Source organism: Oncorhynchus masou, chromosome 6 (genome assembly GCF_036934945.1).
Source record: "Oncorhynchus masou masou isolate Uvic2021 chromosome 6, UVic_Omas_1.1, whole genome shotgun sequence".
In the NCBI taxonomy this organism is placed as follows: Eukaryota; Metazoa; Chordata; class Actinopteri; order Salmoniformes; family Salmonidae; genus Oncorhynchus; species Oncorhynchus masou.
Genome location: NC_088217.1, coordinates 67,013,496 through 67,030,261, shown reverse-complemented (window position 1 = coordinate 67,030,261; position 16,766 = coordinate 67,013,496). Strand labels below are relative to the sequence as shown.

At 43.3% G+C, this 16,766-nt stretch overlaps 2 protein-coding genes across 16 annotated transcripts; both read right to left on the bottom strand.

The window, feature by feature from the left end:
• Positions 1 to 319: 319 nt before the first annotated feature.
• prkag3a (protein kinase, AMP-activated, gamma 3a non-catalytic subunit) lies at positions 320 to 5,502 on the bottom strand. Of its 15 annotated transcripts, none has more exons than XR_010456096.1 (9): positions 5,381 to 5,502; positions 5,078 to 5,126; positions 4,832 to 4,955; positions 4,297 to 4,378; positions 2,778 to 4,111; positions 2,596 to 2,633; positions 2,314 to 2,456; positions 1,531 to 1,624; positions 320 to 551 (listed from the first exon to the last, which is right to left on the bottom strand). XR_010456096.1 is itself a non-coding variant. In XM_064969425.1 (9 exons), exons 2-7 carry the CDS (start codon positions 5,090 to 5,092, stop codon positions 3,120 to 3,122), a joined length of 279 nt encoding a protein of 92 aa, XP_064825497.1. In that variant the 5' UTR covers positions 5,093 to 5,126; positions 5,381 to 5,502; the 3' UTR covers positions 320 to 551; positions 1,531 to 1,624; positions 2,314 to 3,119. The 15 variants fall into 15 exon arrangements, 1 of the variants encoding a protein (XP_064825497.1); XR_010456089.1 differs by having other exon boundaries at positions 2,314 to 2,452; XR_010456100.1 differs by having other exon boundaries at positions 2,596 to 2,628.
• A 2,149-nt stretch (positions 5,503 to 7,651) lies between these two features.
• cnppd1 (cyclin Pas1/PHO80 domain containing 1) lies at positions 7,652 to 16,266 on the bottom strand. The gene is made up of 8 exons (XM_064969424.1): positions 16,047 to 16,266; positions 15,421 to 15,523; positions 15,231 to 15,312; positions 15,023 to 15,143; positions 14,215 to 14,343; positions 11,853 to 11,914; positions 11,123 to 11,240; positions 7,652 to 10,302 (listed from the first exon to the last, which is right to left on the bottom strand). Exons 1-8 carry the CDS (start codon positions 16,107 to 16,109, stop codon positions 9,649 to 9,651), a joined length of 1,332 nt encoding a protein of 443 aa, XP_064825496.1. The 5' UTR covers positions 16,110 to 16,266; the 3' UTR covers positions 7,652 to 9,648.
• Positions 16,267 to 16,766: the final 500 nt, after the last annotated feature.

Below are 16,766 nucleotides of genomic sequence, written 5' to 3'. Positions count from 1 at the left end.
CCTAACCTTAATTTAAGACCAAAATTTAAAATGTGTTTTTCATTCATTCTTACTTTGCAGCCATTTGACTTTGTAGCTGTGCTATCTAGTGGACACACAGTTTACTGGCTCAGCATGTCACGTGCTTCCTTGTTTACTGCCCTCTTGGTTTCGCGAAAACAATAGCTATTTACTGACATCTGCTGGATAAATTGGATACTGCTATCCACTGTTTCGTAAAATACAATTTATATTTCCTTCTCCACTTCTTACCCTGAAAAGCTTACATAAAACAGTGAAATCCATTGTGTAAGTCCATTATAAAAAAAAACAAGTAAAATTGATTAGAACATGTTTAATAAAGCACAAATTCAGCGCAACACAAACTTACATCATCAATTTGATAAAATGCAACTAAGGACAATTGTGTTTTATTGAACTCAACTGATACAGTTGATTGTTGCGGATTATGTTTCTCTCCACAGCAGTACGATGACATTTTGAAAACGGTCTCCCTTTTCATCCACTTCACATTGTTCTCTAGTGATCTCAGTTTGATTTGCTTGAAATCTCTGGAAAAGAAAAAACAACAGTGGAGATGCAATATGATCAAAGATTGGAATGATTATAACCAAAGCATATGATTAAAAACTGTTGTGTGCATTATATCAGCATAAATGTAGATAATACGCTCCATACAGATCCTTGCCATAGACACAAACCAATCTGAGAGATGCAAATGTACAACACAGTTGCATCCCAAATGGCACCCTATTACCTATATATAGTGCACTACTGACCTGAGATAGACTAGTGTCCTGTCCAGGGACTGTACTTGTCTATCAAGCTGCCTCACGCTACAGAAACAGGAGATAGGCTCGTGCTCCTATGAGCCGTTCCAGCTTGCACAAGCCAAGATATTTTTTTAAACTTTTCAACCTGAGCCCTATGGACAATGGTCAAAAGTAGTACACTACACTACACGGGATAGGGTGCCATTTGGCACACTGATCAAATTGGATATCATCACATCTTTATGCAGATACATCACCACATTCCTCTAGTGCCAGACTGTAACTTTAAGCTACAGCTAGTCCATAGAATGTCAACCACAAAGTCTTGGAATCTTTAAGATTCCACTCCTTCTGAACATCATTGGATTTATCCTGCGCCCCATGCATCAGGCAAGCAGGGAACGATAGGTCAGAGGTCATCATCACCTTTTGTGTGTGTGTGCATGTGTGTGTGTGTGTGCATGTGCGTGTGTGCCCACTTGCATGTTGGTGCTTCGGGGTTGATACGTGGCTGAAGCTCAGAGAAACAGGGGGCAACGTATAGCAGCAGCAGCTGTTGTGGAGGGTGGGGGGGGGGGGGGGGGGTCAAAGAAGCGTGTCTGACAGCCAGTCAGTGAGCTGGGGGGATTGGGGAGAGGAGAGAAAAAGGGTGTACCTACCTGGGCCGGGGAGGTGGGGCTAGAGGCGGTGGAAGATGGAGGTAGGGCAAGAGGGCCTGACTCCCACAGGTGCTAAGAGGCTAAAAGGGTGTCATTACCTGCCGGGGTTAACACCACGGCCTGGAGCAGGTCGGAGAGAGAGATGATCCCCCTGCACACATCCTCTTTGTCCACCAGGACCAGCCGATGGACCTGAGGGGAAAGGATGGGGACAGGATGAGGAGTGGAAGGGGGGAGGAGAGGATGGAGAGAGTAATGGGGCAGGATGGGGGGTAAGACGGGGACAGGATGGAGGGCACGATTGGGAGAGGATGGGGACAGGATGAGGACAGTATGGGGAGAGGATGGATAGTGGATTGTGGCAGGATGGGGTAGAATGGGGAGAAAATTGGTGCAGAACGGGGAGAGGATGGGGCAGGATGGGAGTGTGTGGTGGGAAATGGTTGGCCGTGGTTACACAACAAGGGCGTACCGGTAGTTAGGATAGAGTAGAGCAGAGCAGTAAGAAACAGAGGGCTATAACCTATACAGTCTACAGTTAATACATTGAAAAACATAAAAATACTAGTGGCCTAATGTCACAAACCTTCATAACTCTATTTATATTTCATTGTGTGGGCTAATAGAGTGAAATGTTACAGCATGGCATAACCCATTACTTTGATGTATTTTTAAAACAAACTCATAGGTGGAGTGGAGAGGCAGGGCCACTGTGACAGAGGACATGACCTGGATCATATTCAGTAGAGCACACCATAGCAGAAATAACAAGTGTTTCTAATTGGACACATTCAGGTAGTCCCTCCCTGTTGCAGCCTGTTTTCTTCCATTTGGTGCCTTATGGACACAACCCTGGGGGGAGAGCAGAGTGGGACACTAACCTCAGCCTTAATGATGCGATCGATGACGGTCTCCAGGGTCTCGTCAGGGAGGCACTTGACCACGCCCTCGACGAAACAGCATCGCCGTCGGATGGCCTCCTCCATGGACTTGTTCAGGTTGTTGTATGTCGGCCAAATTCTGTCTCCGAGAAGAAGAGACGAGGAGAGGAGCGGCGAGAACAATTCAAATGTACACAACGCACCAAACAAAGACACGAAGGACTTGATTTTGTATAGTTTTCAGGTGAATTAAACTGTAAAGGGCAGTTTTGGGCTACTTACAATCACATCAAATCTGGAGTAGAGAGCCACCACCTTGCCTTGGTGTAGAAAGGACAGTGAGATACACAGCCTACCTACATCTTACAAGTCAAACTTTATTTTGAAGGGCACCTAAATAAGGACAGACACACATACTGTACGAGTCAGTGTTCGACTTTGAACTAGATATGAGGTTAACCCACCTTGCTCATTTACTACGGGCAGTGCGGAGACCCTCCTCTCTACAAAGAGAGACAGAGCATCGTAGACTGAGGCCATCTGCTGGACCGTGGCAATGTTCCGGAATGTCCCGATCCAAACGTCCTGGATCGTCTTCTGCATGAAGCAGGGTTTTGAGACTGTCTCTTTCTGTGTAGAGTACTTAAAAATGGATTTTGGATACCCAAAATGATATGAGCAAAAACACAGACATCTTCAAGTCATGTCGTCTTACAAATATATGGAGAAACTTGAGGATTCGCTTGTGCGTGAGAATGTATAAGACATTTCCGGACACAGGATCGATAACCGGCAATCTGTGGATCTTATACCTCAGTAGGGAAGAGGCTGCAAAGGAGAGGAGGGGAGACTGAGTAGGCCAATAGTCACTGTGTCTAACCCTGGAGAGCACAACCAACATCCACTCCTGGGTCATGTTGCAAAAAACATTTTACTACATTGTGCCCTAATGAACACAACCTTGAACAATGCCTGTAATTGACTGAATCCCAGCCTCAATTTCCTTAGTCTGTCACTCAATAAAAAAGATATCAGCAAAGTAACAACTCAGACAAAGCCAGGTGACAGGAGTTGGTTTGACTGAGAGCGGAGTAGATTCACCTGGCGTCTGGAGTGATACTGTGAAGACAGTGGTTGGAGTATTTCAGGTATACATCTGCAGACAGAGAGAAATAATCGGAAGGGAAAGTTACGTGAAGACATGTACGTATATACCATAGACATAGAACACTGTATCATTTGCCTTCTCTAGCTTTGAAACTTGAATGAAACACCTCGCCAAGTTCCAATTTGTTGCCTCTCCAGCTCATTCATTTGAACCTGTGGGAGGGGGGAAACATATTGGACAACTTATGATGTCTGTGCTATTCACACAGCCACGATCTTGTCTCCATTGAACATGCTTTTTAGTCCAGGACAAGGCTTAAAGGGATAGTCCACCCAAATTACAAAAGGGTTTCCTTACCCTGTAAGCAATTTATGGACAAGGCAAGACAGCAATCCATGCTTTGGTTTTGTTTACCTGGTCACTGTCACCAAAGGCTAACATTTAAGAATTTTGGTCAAAAAATCAATGCTGGTCAATATCCCCGTTATTAGCATTTTTCATGTCCAAATCATCTTAAAGCATGTTTATTGAATTACACAATCCATTTCAGACACATTGGGATGATTTGGACATGAAATGTGAAACATTCTTATGTCTGGGATGTTGACTTGCATTTGGTTAAAATACACACCAATGGGGACCTGTAGTAATGATGGAGAATGTTGATGAAATCTGTTATAGTCAGCATACCTGTGAGGACAATAGAGAGAGAGAGAGAGAGAGAGAGAACTCTTATCACTATTGGCATGGACACGCGCTAGTGTTTAGTCTTCATATCACACTATCCCCAAAACCAGTCCAAGCTTGCAATCATTCAGGGCATTGCGTTGCCATAAGCAAGTAGCAAGAGAGCTCCTCCTAATCTCTTCTCTTACCCACAAATCTCTGTGTCTTGCTGTCCCAGAGAGGTGCAGCTCTCAAGCCGTTTGCTACAAGAGCAAAAAAAGCTTTCTTCACCTGCAAACATAGGATTTTTTTCAAAACACAACCAGTTGACACCGGTCTTAGTAGTGAGTATGTTTTAGGACAGCAGGAATGAGGGGGCTGCACATAAAATATTGCTGCAGGGAAAAGGGAAAACTGATATAATTGTAGCTGTAGTTACAGGAAAGAGGACTTGAAATGTCATACCAAAAGGGACCATGACCTTTCCCTTGGGACGTGGGGGGGATTAAATATCTGGGTTGAGTTCAGCGGGAAGAATATGTTCTAAAACGGGGAGGCATTACGTGAATTTGTCCAATAAGAACACCGATTCTTGGTTTCCTGTAACCTGTTGTAAGACGTTTTGCTGCAATGTGCCCTACTGAACATGACCCTGGACTCTTTTTCCTTCTTCTTCTTTCTCCCCCTTATTCTGTACTGTTCAATTTCAACATACAAGTGAGTTACAGGACATTAGACTCTTACTTGTAGTTTGTGTCAAATATGACCAGTTTACAGCTGGTTGGAATGGTCTCATAGCAGCAATGACTTTTCATGAACATCTCAGCATCGGCCTCTGAAGTTATGGGGAGGTGGAGTTGGGACAAGGCTACACACACACACACACACACACACACACACACACAAACACACAGTTATAGATCCCCTATACAGCTCATTCCACGAAACAGACACACAAGTGTACATGCACACACAAGCACTGAAGGTTACCTGAATTACCTGCATTCTTCGATTGTTCACGCATCTCTTGAAACGAGATCTAGACCAACAGAAAAATACACCAACAACCTGAATCACTCCATAACACCTTGATAATAGTGCTCTAAAATTTGCTGGAATGAACCTTCGAGGGAAAAACACTCAGGATCAAGGTGAACAAAGCTCTAAACCAAAAACGCTGTTTTTACAATCCAATAGACTTTTTTATCCCAGCTTCATTCCTTGTAGTCCTACATGTTTCAGTCCTACACACACTTCACAAACACAAATCCGGCCAACTGTTCCATGACCTACCTGCCTTATAAGTATTCTCTCCATGAAAGAGTTGGGCACTACGCACCCAACAACAAAACGCTACACGCAGGCTCCTCTCCCCCTGCCTATCCCACAAACCAGTTGGGTCTATATTAGGAGCAGGAGTCTCAAGCGGTATGCAGAGGGCCAAGGGGATGGAGGCGGGGGTGAGGGGAGAGGCACAGGCAGAAGAGGGGTGGGTACATTCCTCTCTGACATATTCTGCATAGTTTCTGTGTGGATTTTGGGACGATTACAGTGTGTTGTTGATGTGGTTCCTGAGTTGTGTAAAACATTTTGCCAGGCATTGTAACTGATCTGATATTTTGCACAGAAGCACAGTGTCAGAAATGCTCACGCAGACTAGGACTACGAGGCACAGCAGTCAAAATGACATGTTCTGTTGTGATATAGATATGTGCCGATGTAGAATGCAATAGAGGTGCTGCAGTGTTTGGAAAGGCGTGCCATGACTCTGGTGATGGGTGCAACGATGTTGACTGTTTTGATTCAGCTGTAATGGCTTCTTGTTCCCATTGGCATTGTCTTGTTCATTATTTGCACAAGCTTGAGGACAGCAGCAATGAAAGGAAATGAGGTGAAGTACACTATGTTGCGCAAAGTTGTTGCTGGGAAAATGGCATTTTTGTGTTTCCTTGATTCCTCACATCCACTCTCCTTCTCAGAACACATTGGAGAAGATTGGGGCTCACGTTCACAAAGAGTCTCAGAGTTGGAGTGCTGATCCAGGATCAAGTTTAGCCTTTTAAAATCAAATCAAATCGTCTGTCACATGCACCAAATACAACCTTACAGTGAAAGGGTTACTTACCAAGCCCTTAAACTTCTTAAAGCATTGGTTGGTTAAGAAAAATAAGTGTTAGGTAAAAAAATAGATAAGTAAAAAAAAATTAAAAAAATAAAAGTAACAAATAATTAAACCGCAGCAGTAAAATAACAACAGCGAGGCAATATAAAAGGGGTACCGGTACAGAGTCAATGTGCGGGGATACTGGTTAGTCGAGCAAATTGAGGTAATATGTATGAGTTAAAGTGACTATGCATAGATAATAAACAGAGAGCAGCGTAAGAGGGGTCTGGGTAGCCATTTGATTAGCTGTTCAGGAGTCTTTTGGCTTGGGGGTAGAAGCTGTTTAGAAGCCTTTTCTACCTAGAGTTGGCTCTCCGGTACCGCTTGCCCTGTGGTAGCGAGAAGAACAGTCTATGACTATGGTGACTGGAGTCTTTGACAATTTTTAGGGCCTTCCTCCAACACCGCCTGGTATAGAGGTCCTGGATGGCAGGAAGCTTGGCCCCAGTGATGTACTAGGCTGTACGCACTACCCTCTGTAGTGCCTTGCGGTCAGAGGCCGAGCAGTTACCATACCTGGCAGTGATGCAACCAGTGCTCTCGATGGTGCCGCTGTAGAACCTTTTGAGGAACTGAGGAACCATGCTGAATATTTTCAGTCTCCTGAGAGGGCTTTCTCGTGCCCTCTTCACAACTGTCTTGGTGTGTTTGGACCATGACAGTTTGTTGGTGATGTGGACACCAAGGAACTTGAAGCTCTCAACCTGCTCCACTACAGCCCCGATGATGAGAACGGGGTCATGCTCAGTCCATGCAGTCGTGAGTGAACAGGGAGTAGAGGAGGGGATTGAGCCCTGTGTTGAGGATCAGCGTGACGGATGTGTTGTTACCTACCTTTACCACCTGAGGGCGTCCCATCAGGAAGTCCAGGATCCAGTTGCAGAGGGAGGTGTTTAATCCTAGGGTCCTTAGCATCTAGATGACAATAATAGGTGAAACCTGATCCTTGATTAGCAGTCCTTCTCTGAATTGCTTTGTGAATACAGCCCACAGGGTAGGAACCCCATATATTCTGCTCCACTGCATTTGAGGAGACGAAGTGAGGAATGAAAGAAACGCAATTGAGATTCCAAAGATGATGGCTTAGGTGACAGTGCCTTAGCCTGGTCCCAGATCTGTTTGTGCAGTTTTGACAAAGACTGTGTGAATTGGTAAGACAACCCAAACAAATCTGTGACCAGGTTAATGTCACCTTGCTTGACACCACACATGCAGAACAGCGCCTTTGCAGTTGCCTAGATGTGAGCTCAAATGGCATATTGCTTTCTAGGGTGCGTGTGTGTGCGTGCCAAGACTGAGATATTCATCTCACAATGTTGTCAACTCACATTACATACTGTCTGTCAAAGTGGACCACGTGGACAGCGATACAGACATAAATGACAAATGAAAACCAAACCTTTTAAGGGTCAAACATTTTATTAGATGTCTACACATTGAATGCTTTGTACATTGTTTACAAAATTCAAGGATTTCATGCTTCAAAATCTCAGTCCGATTTGAAAAGGTTTTATTTAGAAACGTGTCAACGTAAGAAACGTGTCAATGTAAAAACCAAGTCAAATGTTCAAATAATCATAAATTCCCTATTAAACTATCTTGAGTAGAATATGAGAAGTGCTAACTGTTTTTCCAGGATGAGAAACATAGAAACAGTATGACTTAGAATTCCTTGAATGGGGATGTAAATTCTATTTCTATGCAGAAAGACATTTTCCATTTTTGAGCAGGAAGAGAAGACATAATGGTGTATGAGTGACTTTTACTGTTGGTCAGGTCTCCCCAACCAAATGGGTATGTTAAAGAGGGATACTAATTAATTGCAAAAATTGAAAAACAGAATTTAAAAAAAAAAAAGAATGTTTTAATGAAAAGTTGTGTTTTGCACAATACAACTCACCCATATGAGGATGTTAGTTTTCCATGAAAAGGTTATTGGATGAAAATTGCAATCATTAGATACATTTCCAAAACAATCATGTTTGATGCCAGGCGCCATCGTATTCAAAACGCTTATTTAAATAAAATAAAAAAATAAAAAAAAAGCAAACAGTAGACAGGTTATGACCTATTTCAGTTGTGTGGCATTCTGTTGGAAAAACATGAAATCAGAGATTGCCAACTGCATTGTCATGATAAAATAAATAGTTACTTGAAAAAAAAAAAAAAAAAAAAAACTAAAAAGGCTACACTCAGTTGCATCTCACCCAGTGCTATCAGAGTTCAGGGTCATGTTCAGAAACAAACGTTCGTTTACTGTTGCAAAGCGGTTTAAAGCATTTCGCTACGATGTGCCCTAATGAACAAGACTTGAGGGGCAGCCATACTGAGATATGAATTTAATGTTTTTTTCCCCCACGGGAATAATAAAAATAAATGAATCTCTACTGTTGTTCAGTGCAGGGACCAGTAGCCATCTGTGGCTTTGCTCGTCTAGTTATTATTAACAAACACCCCAAAAAGCATAAATGTTAACATTTTAAAAATAACTGCAATAACTGAGAAAATAATGACCCAAAGACTCCATGGCAAATCAAATGTAGGCAAGCTAGTTGTCTCTAGCTTGAGTGCAAGTCTGTTTGTGCCATCAATCCAACTCATTGTCACTCGCTCATTGTCATGCAATGTTTGGCTTGACAAGGAGAGCAAGAGTTGGCAAGAGCACGAAAAGATCTGGCACCAGGCTAAATTGACTCCCTTCTTAAAGCACGACAGTACTGACTTAGAAAGCAGCCTTGCTTTTGTGGAGACAACTTACTTTCTCAACATTCTCAAATGGCTATGATGTCACATCAAAACTGAACTCTTCCATCTAACAACATGACTTAGCCCAACCCCCACAATCCCCCCCATTTTCAAACATAGGTAATGTGTAGGTAGCCTGGGTACCAGTCTGTTTGTTCCATCATTCCACAAACAAATCTGGTACCCAGGCTAAAGATTAGGTAGTAACAAACGCTGTGCGAGTATGGTAGCCATGCTTAGACATGTGTATTTTTAAACCAAACATGAAATATTAGTTTGCCATGTACACACCTTCTAGAAACACCCACTGAAAAGCTGCGTGATCCAACCTTTGAAAAATAAACATTCGAAAAGATAAGTGCCTGAGCACAGAACTCAGATCTCACGCTGTTATGAGTTCATCTTACTTATTTACACCAATTCAGCTGGCAAACCACTGTACAAAATGTGCTACTCACCTTTAGGGGCCCCTCATCTCAAATTTAGACAGTATATGCAAAAAAAAAAAAAAAAAAAAAAAAAAAGCACAAACAAAATGTCACTTTCCTTTCACTGCAACGGATGCATTCTGAAAAACCAGCTGGTTTCATTTGGAGTCCGGCGTCATCGTCATTGAAGGGTAACGATAGTGGCTTGTTTTGTCCGTCTGCGTCTAGCTGGGCATGAGGAGAGATGGGGCTTTCTCGATGGGCAGCATGAACTGTGGGCAGCAGGGTCCGACACGGAGCGGTGCCATGCCAGTCAGACGGGAGTCCAGGAGCATCGGGGCGACTCCGTAGAGGAGGGGGGCAGGGGCCAGCCACGGTGCTGCCGGGTGACCAGGGTGTCCAGGCTCTAGTAGCGGGGCAGAGGTGTTCTGTGGGCCGCACTGGATGGAGCCAGGAGGGAGGCTCCCCACTGTAACCTGGCAACCGGGGCAGTGCAGAGAGGAGGCGGACAAGACTGGTTCAGTGTCGGGCTGGGGGTGTGGGTCAGTGTGGCTTAGCGAAGTGAGGATAGAGCCCCATAGACAGAGTATAGAGGTCTGGGAGGAGGTTGGTGAGCCGTGGTTGTGGTCGTCGTGGGTGTGCAGAGTGCCAGGCCGGCGGTTGTGACTGTCGTTGCCCAAGACGCAGCAGCGAGGGAGGTCGGATGCTGGACTGGTGGTCTCTGGGACTGGGAGCAGGCCAAGTGTTGGTGGAGAGAGGCTGGAGCTCAGCAGGTGGACTTGGCGGACTGGGGCCAGGGGCTGGCTGCTCCTGGGGAGGCTGGTGGCAATAAGGCCCGCGACACTGGTCAGATACACCAGCCCCAGCATGCAGGTCACCTGGAGAGAGGTGAAGATGTGGATTTAATAATTTCTTTCATTATGTTTTTCCTTCCCCCCCCAAACTGACTACTTTCAAAAGTGTTGCTTCTTTCAATCAACACACAGTTTACGTGGGTTTCTGCAATTTGCAGTTTTCGGAAATTGATGCGATGGAAATGTTATACCTGTGCTTTTCTTATAACTAATTTCTGTGTTCTATTCATGTGCTGTTCTAATAACCAATTTCTGTGTTCATGTAAGTGACTGATTTAACAAATCCTCACTTATCAGTATCTACAATTTGTCAGTAGGCCCAAACCTTGTTTTGAAAACAAAAGATATTTTCAGTTTCAAGGTCCCAGCTTAGAGAGAAGCAGCCTTGCGAGGTATTGGTCACATGCATGACCCAGTATTGAATTACTTATGCAAATATAACTTCTCTGTGTATATCCGTATATAAGACAACTGCGGAGACTGCCCCAGAGCTTCTGACAGATGTTCACTATGGTGCATTAAGTTTGATGGAAACTCTCCAGCGAGCTGACAATAAACAATGATTCATTTAAGATTAACTTTGAGTGTCTCTGTGTAAGTATTTCCATGACATTGACATGTCACTTTCAGGTGAGTTTGAGACGAGCATCGTGTCCATTGGGCACAAAACAGGGAAAAATAAAATAAAATAAATAAATCATACTACCTGAACGTGGCAAATAAGAAATGCCATTTTCTAGTTCAAAATGTTCTGCTTCAGCGTGCCCATACTGAGCATAACCCACAACTCAGTCCTTCAGTGCACTGTGGACCCCACTGCCCCTGCCCTCTGACCCTTCCTCACCTTGGCAAAGTGCAGGTAGATGGCCGTCAGTGCCTGTCGCCACGCCGCCTGCTCCAGCAGCACACAGAGGTCGGTGTAGGTGAACCAGCCTCGCTTCATCCCCTGCTTCTCTGCAATACTGGAGTCACAACAGTCCCGAGTTAATACACACACTCTATGCAAACACAGAGACAGATGGACGTAGAACAGAGACTGGCAAACAAATGACTACGCGCATGTGACACACACAACCCACCCTTTGTTTGAACTAGCAGCTAGCTCTGTATCAGATCTACAGTCCCTATGCCAGGCAAATTACCACAACAACTTGACACTACTAATTTAGTTCTTCTCTGAAAAAAATCATGGGGCCTACAAAAATAGAAGTCTCCTAATGCATTAGAAACACACACCCACCCTGACACACAGGCCATTTCTCTTTTTTAACATTTTTTTTTTTTTTTACAAGAAGCCCAAACAGATAAAATATTTAACTAAAACAATTTCAAATCTGGCATACATTTGTATACGATCACATATACTGTATCTCTATTATGCATAGGAATACTTTGGAACAGAGTTAAAAATGCATGCAAATATTTTGCTGGTGTTTTTACATTATTTATGTTCAACAACAAACTTAGGTGGCCAAATAAAATCACCCATGGGCCAAATTCGGCCCGCAGGGCGACAGTTGGGGAAACCTGCACTAGCATGAAAAATTATCTACGTGAAAACAAGAACCACAAACCTGGTTTCGAGTTGATTCAGTATGCCAAAGTAGTCCCCGGGCTCAGTGAAGAGGCTCCACTCCTGAAACACAGAAGTGAGAGCAGCTGTCAGATTGCAAATTATGGCCATACAAATACAGTACAATGGGATTTTAAAAAAAGAGTGATGCGCGGGTTGACACAAACTACAGTCCCTGTGGTTATAACAGCAGGCGGGTCGGTCTAGGGTCATGAAATATTGTGTGGATGACGGGCGAAGGGGGGGGGGGGGGGATGCGCAGCTTGCGCAGAGAATCACGAGAGCAAACTTCACTCAACTTTCCAGAGTTTTAACCCTTAGTTTTACCCATTAGTTAATTTGAAGAGTTTGGACACGCCTACTCATTCAAAGGTTTTTGTGTTTTGTTTATTTGTACCATTTTTGACATTGTAGGATAATAGCAAAGACATCAAAACATCCCATGTAGAAACCAAAAAGTGTTAAATCAAAATATATATTCTATATTTGAGATTCTTCAAAGTAGCCACCCTTTGCCTTGACAGCTTTGCGCACTCTTGACATTCTCTCAACCAGCTTCATGAGGAATGCTTTTCCAACAGTCTTGAAGGAGTTCCTACATATTGTATGCTGAATACTTGTTGGCTGCTTTTCCGTCACTCTGTGGTCCAACTCAACCGAAACCATCTCAAATTGGGTTGATGTCAGGGGATTGTGGAGGCCAGGTCATCTGATGCAGCACTCTCCATTCTTTGTCAAATAGTCCTTACACAGCCTGGAGGTGTGTTGGGTAATTGTCCTGTTGAAAAACAAATGATAGTCCCACTAAGCGCAAACCAGATGGGATTGCTGCTGAATGCTGTGGTAGCCATGCTGGTCAAGTGTGCCTTGAATTCTAAATAAATCACTGAGTGTCACCAGCAATGCACCTCCACACCTCCTAAATGCTTCACGGTGGGATTCACACATGCAGAGATCATCCGTTCACCTACTCTGCTTCTCACAAAGACACGGTTTGAACTCATCAGACCAAATGACAGATTTCCACCGGTCTAATGTCAATTGCTCGTGTTTCTTGGCCTAAGCAAGTCTCTTCTTCTTCTTCATATTGGTGTCCTTTAGTAGTGGTTTCTTTGCAGCAATTTGACCACGAAGGTCAAATTGAACTCCGAACAGCTGATGTTGAGATGTGTCTGTTACTCTAACTCTAATGATCCTCTGCAGCAGAGGTAACTCTGGGTCTTACTTTCTTGTGGCAGTCCTCACGAGAGCCAGTTTCATCATAGCACTTGATGGTTTTTTGAACTGCACTTGAAGAAACTTTCAAAGTTACCCACCCCCCCCCCCCCCCAATCGTAAAATGCTTTTGGGAAGGGGCCAGGCAGAAAAAGTGACAATGTCGAGTTAAATTCAATAAGAGAAAAGCTACGAAATGGAGAGTTGAAAATAAAGAATAGAAAGAAAAGTAATGTTTGGAAAAGATTTGAAGAAGTGGTAAAAGAGGATGATAGCCAGCTATGTTATGCGTGATGATTGTGGGGCGCTATACTTCAAATATGACACTTCAAGGGAACTGTAGCCTACTGTTCAGATGGGTTAAATGGAAACTGAAATCTGGACACTGACTTTAGGTCTATAACCTCTCACACAGCCTTAATATTAACTCCAGCAGAATTGAGCATTTCTTGCAATAAAATGATACACCAAATGTAGGAAACATTTTGACTCGAAAAGGATGAGAGAAATATGATTTCTTTCTTTCAGCATCTTGAGAGAAAGTGAATGCGCAGTTAGCACCTCTACAGACGATATCTATCTTTATCAGCATCATAAAAGCTGATCGTATTTCAACCACATTAAAATATGCATCCAAGCCGAACTGACATTTTTTTTAGAAACCTGTTGGGTCGTTTTTACAGCTTCCTACTTCCTTACAACCAGTCACACTGATGCTATTTGGAAATTGACACAGATAATATTTTCTCCCGGTTCCTGAACGTCTATGCGCAGTTAAAGAAGCAGAGACAACAGAACATTTTTACCAATGTCAACTAATTTGAAGCATTCCTTCAATCAATTTATGACATTCTGGTGAGCAAGGGTTTATTTAGTCTTCTAGGGAAACAATGACAGAAGACAAGCTGCATGTATCTAATTATAGACAAGATGGCTAAAAAAGCCTACCAAAATGTCAGAAGTTTTTAGCAGAAACATATCTAAAAATCAGGCAACAAAAAAAAATCCTGCACCTTCTGTCAAAAAAGTGTTCTGCCAGGGGGGGGGACTAACGGTTGACCCACGCACCACTATTAAATATATGGCTCTGAGTAGGACCACACATTTCTGGGCCTGTGGTGTAGTATGTAATACTACGTATAACTTACAATGGCATCGAGGAAATTCATCTCCAGGGTGTTGACTGTCTGGACGTCCAGTTTCCCAGCTGCCCCCCACTCGTCGTTGAACACCTCCTCGTCCTCCCCTTCGTCGTACAAATACTTGCTGGCAACCATCTGGAGGAAAGGTGACACAGGATTAGGAGGTTAAGATCAGTCCATATGTCATAGATAGCAAGTTGTGTTTGCATCCATCTCCTCACACATACTACACAGGAGGTTCCATCTGATTCATTCTATTACTTGTTATTTTTATTGACTGATGTACTGCATTGTTGAAGAAGCTATCACGTAAGCATTTTGCTGCATCTTCTCTACCTGCTGGTGGGTGATGAGTAATATGTGATTTGATAACATGACAGGATGCTTTCCCAGACACACTCGTACGTCTACCCCTGGTCTAAAAACACATCGTGGGTGGCTGCGGGAAATTCTAAATTGAACAAGAATTGGGTGTAGTATATGGGTCTGGACCCTACATGCCCAGCAATTACAGAGACCCATGTTCATAACAAGCTGTACTGTGCCCATCACATGCATAGCCATGGCCTAATTCTGGTGAGACGACCTAATACTTATCACATGGGCTAAATAGCCTTTGCCTAATTCTGACGGGACAACCGGTGAGTCGCAAATGGCACCCATTCCAATGAATCAAAAGAAAATTGTCACATGCTTTCGTAAACAACAGGTGTAGACGAACAGTGAAATGCAGATCTTGGGTCTGGTCATAAGCAGTACACTACAAAGGGAATAGGGTGCCATTTCAGACACATCCAACCTTTGGCTCACATACCATGGAGATAAGGAAGAGGTCCGAGGAAGAGATCTTTTGCAGGTATTCGGGGTTCCTGTGTCGTAGCCTTTCAATGTAGACCAGGGCCAACATCATGGCACATGGAGAGATGCACGCCTCCCTGAAAAACAGACCACCGACATTAAGTTATGGAGACCATTACATGTCCAGAAAGGATAACAAGTGTCAACATTCACTGACAACATACCTCGCGACATGAGCAGCATATCTCTTGTGCAGTTTTCGAATTGGGCTCGGGGCAGATTTCTGAAGGAGTTCCACAGCAATATCTAGAAATCATTTTCCGAACAGAAGAAACAAATAATTCAAATTCACAACATAATGATCAACACAGTCACACGCGGACAGGACATAACCTAACAGACAGAATAGCTAACCTGTAACCGGACAGGATAGGGAATCTGGAGACCCGTCTTGGTCCAGGCCATAGTACAATCGCTTCCGCACTCTCTCTGACAGTTTCTGATGTCCAGGAAGAAACTGTGAAAGCAGATCAAAGAGCAAAGCGAATCATTGAGCGAAGGGCCGACATGACAAAAACGAACCTGAAATAACGTTAGTTAGCTAGCTAACGTCAAATTAGCCAACTTTACACAACCAAGTCATGTCAACACGGTTGGAATAAGTTAGCAATCCCACAAATTGCCTTTTATAGTCGGTTATCCTACTGTGTTTGCTGGCTACCGCTCTACGAGGTTAACGTTCGCTTCAACTTCACGAGTTGTCACCTAAATCCAGAACAGCCACAATCACATGTAGCTAACGTTAGCAGGCTGGTTAGCTTCGTTAACGCGTCAGCTAGTACAATACTGTCCAGTAAGCGTTAACCTTTCCGTGTTTTGATGTTCAATTATAAGGCATACAACACGTTTTGTTTAACCTGGTATACATATTTAAAATGCGAGTATTACCAAATAGGTCACATCAACCAGTTTGCGGTCAAATTTAACCACCTAAACTAGCCAACTCAGCTAGCGTCACTCGCCATGATAGGCTAACTTACCGTAAACTCCTGAAAGTCAGAAAACTGAAATGTTCGTTCACTAAACAATTCGTCGAAATCCATGCTGGTCTATCCAACATTAGCCAAATATTAGAAATAGAAAACTCTAGCTGGGAGAAATATATATATGTTACATATATAAAACGGCGCCTGGTGTTACTCAGGCTGGCTAGCTAGCACAACAGTAACTCCTGTTGTGACGTCTGACAAGTCCGCTTATAAAACCAATCAGCAGCTGAGATGGAGGGAGGGAAGTTTTGAGAACAGTTATGCAACGTACTGTATAGATACAAAATGTCTAATAATATAAAGCTAGCAATATGGTAAATTAGCAAAAACAGAGCCCACTTTGTCATTATACATCTTTAATTATACCATTTATTAACATATATACAAAGAAAAAACAAACCATTGATGTATTTGACTTCCAGGCATGGACAGATGCCACACACACATTGTCACTCTTCCAAAGGCAAAGATCACGACAGACAAACTATGCCCCCAAATCACATTTAAAAAAAGTTTGACACTGTGTCAAAGCAGTTAATATCTTTACAAACATTTCTGGAAGGCACAAATGGAACGGCATCAAACACATCAGGCCGCCATTGAAAATAAGAATGTGTTCTTAACTGACTTGCCTGGTTAAATAAAGGTACAATTAAAAAACGTATTTAATACCATTCCACCTATCCGCTCCAGCCATTGCCACAAGCCCGT

Bases quoted from the DNA above. Each gene is read 5' to 3' on its own strand.
- prkag3a (XM_064969425.1), bottom strand. The intron at 4,112-4,296 runs GTAAGAGAAGAG...TTGTCCTCACAG, and splicing joins CAAGACACAGAGATTTGTGG to GTATGCTGACTATAACAGAT. The intron at 3,470-3,587 runs GTGTTTCATTCA...CTCTGTCTGCAG, and splicing joins ACAAATTGGAACTTGGCGAG to ATGTATACCTGAAATACTCC.
- cnppd1 (XM_064969424.1), bottom strand. From the start codon at position 16,109: ATGGATTTCGACGAATTGTTTAGTGAACGAACATTTCAGTTTTCTGAC. The intron at 15,524-16,046 runs GTAAGTTAGCCT...CTGCTTTCACAG, and splicing joins CTGACTTTCAGGAGTTTACG to TTTCTTCCTGGACATCAGAA. The intron at 14,344-15,022 runs GTATGTGAGCCA...CCTTTCCTCCAG, and splicing joins ACCTCTTCCTTATCTCCATG to ATGGTTGCCAGCAAGTATTT.